The 4654-nt window shown below is 30.7% G+C and overlaps 1 protein-coding gene across 1 annotated transcript in view; it reads left to right on the top strand.

Moving 5' to 3' along the window:
- Positions 1-4654, top strand: part of LOC106462717 (cAMP-specific 3',5'-cyclic phosphodiesterase, isoforms N/G-like) — a 69292-nt gene that overhangs the window by 47668 nt on the left and 16970 nt on the right. The window contains exons 7-9 of the mRNA XM_022390040.1: positions 657-841; positions 3349-3451; positions 4360-4364. Coding sequence (XP_022245748.1) covers positions 657-841; positions 3349-3451; positions 4360-4364 — 293 coding nt within the window. The remainder of the gene's footprint in view (positions 1-656; positions 842-3348; positions 3452-4359; positions 4365-4654) is intronic.

Raw genomic sequence — 4654 nt, 5'->3', positions numbered from 1 at the left:
ACTTAAGTGTTAGTTAAACTACATTTGACACATGAGTGTTAGCTAAACAAAGGTTGGCACTTAAGTGTTAGTTAAACTACATTTGACATAAGAGTGTTAGCTAAACTAGGGTTGACACTTAAGTATTAACTAAACTATATTTGACACACCAGATTTAGCTAAACTATGTATACACCTCAGTGCTGGCTATACTAAGTTGTCTGTTAAAGATAACGCACCCCATTGTTGGTTTCTATACATAACGTAACCTATCATTTGATGATAAAGATAAAATTTTCTATTGCTGCTGGCTGTTACAGATAAATGTATCCTATTGGTGGCTTCTCAAGATACGTAGAATATTGTTGATTGTTACAGGACATAACCTATCGTTGCTTTATACAAATAACGTATCTTATTCTTGATTGTTACATGTAATGTAACAGATGACTGGTTGATCCAATTAACGTTTCCTACTGTTGTCTGTTACAGTTAACGTATACTATTGTTAAATGTCTGAGATGACTTATAGTATCGTTAACTCCTATACTGTTGTTAAAAGTCTGAGATGACTTATAGTATCGTTAACTCCTATACTGCTGTTAAATGTCTGAGATGACTTATAGTATCGTTAACACAGAAGTTGTTTCAATTATTTATTTATTTACATTTTGCAGAAAAACAAGATATCGATCTACTTAGTTATAAATCTGAAGATGTTCATTCACCGAAACTACACAGAAGGCACCAGAAGACAATGTCACAAATTTCAGGAGTTAAACAAAACCTCTGCCACAAAAACAGCTTGGCTAAACTGCCTAAACATGGAGTAAAAACTCCACATGAAGAAGAACTAGGACAGGTAAGTCAAAGAAAGAATCGAAACCGGATTTCTAGCGTTGTAAATCTGCAGACATACCACTATCCCACTGGAGGGGAATTGATGTTTTTGATTCTTAAATAATTGTAAAACAATATTTAGTGTAAGTTCAATTATTTCTACAATAGATGTAAACCAATATTTAGTGTAAGTTTAATATCTTCTTAAATTTATGTAAAGCAATATTTAAACTAAGTTTAATTATTTCTTAAATAGACGCAAGCCAATAATTTGGGTAAGTTTAATGACTTTTTATGTAAATATAAACCGATATTTAGTGTAAGTTTAATGACTTCTTAGATATACGCAAAACATTATTTAGAGGAAGTTTAATGTCATCTTAATTGACTTCTTAAATAGATGTTAATCAACATTTATGGTAAGTTTAATGTATTCTTAAATAGATGTAAACCAATATTTAGGGTAAGTTTAATATATTTTTAAACAGATGTAAACCAATATTTAGAGTAAGTTTAATGTATTTTTAAATAGATGTAAACCAATATTTAGGGTAAGTTTAATGTATTATTAAATAGATATGAACCAATATTTAGGGTAAGTTTAATGTATTATTAAATAGATATGAACCAATATTTAGGGTAAGTTTAATGTATTCTTAAACAGATGTAAACCAATATTTAGGGTAAGTTTAATGTATTTTTAAATAGATGTAAACCAATATTTAGGGGAAGTTTAATGGCTAGAATTGTTCTAATTTCTTTTTTTTATCATATATAATCTATTCAAAAACAGCTTATGTGTTAAAAAAGTGAGTCTAAAAAAGAATTCAATGTGCGACTTGAAGGAATGAAATCAAATTGGTGGCCAAACTGGTAGCTAGACTTATAGCATTGATAAGAATTTTACAGCAATTATTCATTCATTAGTTAGCCAGGCTGTGTTTTTTGTTCAACTTTGGGCATGATGGTGGATAAAACAAAATATGCTTGCTGAATCGTTTTGTGGCTACACTTATTTTTCACACCTAAGGTGTTTTTGATTAGATACCATGATATTTTGTCAATACACATCAACAAATCACACCAAATAAGAAAGAGACACTCGATAGTAACCAGCATTAGCTTTAGGATCGCAACCCTATTATTTGTAACAGGCTTTTTATTGACATAATTAATCTCATTCTTTAAAATATATGGTGGTAGTTTTCCTCTCTAAAACTGTGTTAGTAGCTTCCTTTATAGTAACGCCATGGAATTTAGATTAACAGTTTATTGTCATCACCTCATGCAATCGGTACAGCCATATCAAGCATCGTTATTTATGCTAATTGCTTAAACTAATATCATGTGATGCTAAACGCTTTTTAATTAAGATAATTTTATAAAATTAATAAATTTGTTTTGAAAAGTTGGTAATGAATAATCAATAATAACCGTTCACCCATATGATTCTTTTGAAAACTGGAGCTAGAAACTGCTAATCTAGTTTGCTTGGCCTCACTAATACTTATGTATCTGTACATCCTTTACCTTATAGTTTTGCTGCTCTAAATCAGCATTTTTAATCCCAATTACAAAAAACTAAAAACTGTCCACTTTTACTCTTAGCTGAAGCTGTAGTAGAAAGTTCAGACCGATAGTTCACGTTATTTTTTCGTAGGCGTGCACAAAAAGTTTCGTTAAATTTGAGCGATTTTTGTTGAGTAAATTTGCAAATGTGGCTTATAGTTACACCAAATGCGACTCCTAAATGTGAGTTGTAAAGACCTATCAATGTACCAAATTTGAAAAAAAAAATCCATAAAACTTAAATATGTTTTTCTATGAAATAAAGTTATTGGAGGGACAACTGATAAACAGACTGAAGACAACAGGAAGACAAACAATAGTTCGGGACAAGTGACTCAGGAATACGTGAGGACACACAATATTGGAGGGACAACTGATAAACAGAATGAAGAGAAAGGGAAGACACATACTTGCTGAAACAAAGAGTTCTCTTCAGAATAATGTTTTTAAGTAAAAATCAGTACAGGAGAAACTGACATTTTATTTAATCTAAACGTTCATCGGTCTCGTACCAGACGTTAATGACAGTTAATACTTCCGCATGTTTTGATTTAGCAAGGATTTTCATTCCGGATGATCAAAGTAGCAAGCTTTAATTTCCTATGATTTTGTTATATTAACATTTTATTTCCTCTAAACGTTCATCGGTCTCGTACCAAACGTTAATGACAGTTAGTACTTCCGCATGTTTTGATTTAGCAAGGATTTTCATTCCGGATGATCAAAGTAGCAAGCTTTAATTTCCTATGATTTTGTTATATTAACATTTTGTTTACTCTAAACGTTCATCGGTCTCGTAACAGACGTTAATGACAGTTAATACTTTCGCATGTTTTGATTTAGCAAGGATTTTCAAGCTGGAAACAAAGTAGCAGGCTTTAATTTCCTATGATTTTGTTATATTAACATTTTATTTATTTTTTACATTAGAAAATATTCTGATTTTTTTTTCTGTTGTAGTTTTTGGAGCAGGTGGATAAGTGGGGCATCGACATTTTTGAAATAGTAGATTTAGCCAACAGTAGGCCACTCACGGCCGTCACCTACACAATATGGAATGTAAGTATCAGCTTCTTCTGTGGTGTTTCTTAATACTAGAATAAAACTATGTACCTGATGATGACAAAACCTTGTCGAAACGTTGTACATTTGCTGTCATGTTAAACTTATATTAAAGTTTTTCTTCATTACCCATTTAAGCCGTCTCCAGCCATTATATATTGTTATACTCATACATATGCGAATTATGTAGTAACAAATAAACAGATTACTTGACTGTTTGTTTTTCCAAAGATTAACATTACCACGTGAATATTTTATATTAATATTTTAAACAACTTATTGCTACTAAATTAGTATTTTATCGTGTTTATTTAATTTGTACTGCAACTTATATTTGCTTACAGCAACGAATAAAATAATTATATTTTCAAAACAATTTCAAAACTAAACACCAAGTTTTATAGCTCTTAAAAGTAAAATTCTGGTGTTTTATAATTTTAATTACACGTATCTGACATTAAGAAAAATAAATAAATTCTCGCAATTTTTGTACGCTGTATCCAAATTGTAATGTTTGTATGTTTTTAGTAGACGATATGTTCAGTTATTCATACAATAAAACACCTACAACGGTTGAATTTGTTAACGGAACACTGGAATTATTTCAACAATTTGTTCTAAATCTAAATGGCCAGTTTATCTCCAACGTTTTGTTTCTGTTAGATCACGATGTACTCATTACAAACAAAGCTCCTTATAGCCGTAGAAATAATAACGAAGGATTGACTGTATCTATAAGGAATCGTATTAACGTATTTTATTACCATGTCTATAACACAACTAAATTTTACTTCATTATTATGTCTGTAAAAGAGATTTAAAACACTTGTTTAAATCGAAGGTAAAAAATACGGCATATTGCATAAACCAGTATGCTCACTACTCAGTAGAGGCAGACACTACTACAAGCAGTGATATTCTCCACGATCTAAACACGCTAGAAAACAGTATCCTGTCCCCAAAGAATTACTAGAAATTATTAAGAACCATAGAAATCATCATAAAACTGGACGAGTAACTACACTGTCTGTGATAATACTAGTGAAATCATCATAGAACTGGACGAGTAACTACACTGTCTGTGATAATACTAGTGAAATTATCATAGAACTGGACTAGTAACTACACTGTCTGTGATAATACTAGTGAAATCATCATAGAACTGGACGAGTAACTACACTGTCTGTGATAATACTAGTGAAAT

The sequence above is a fragment of the Limulus polyphemus genome, unplaced genomic scaffold, assembly GCF_000517525.1.
Source record: "Limulus polyphemus unplaced genomic scaffold, Limulus_polyphemus-2.1.2 Scaffold1231, whole genome shotgun sequence".
Classification (NCBI taxonomy): Eukaryota; Metazoa; Arthropoda; class Merostomata; order Xiphosura; family Limulidae; genus Limulus; species Limulus polyphemus.
Note: the sequence above shows the minus strand (reverse complement) of the source record. Positions and strands in the feature narration are given on the sequence as shown.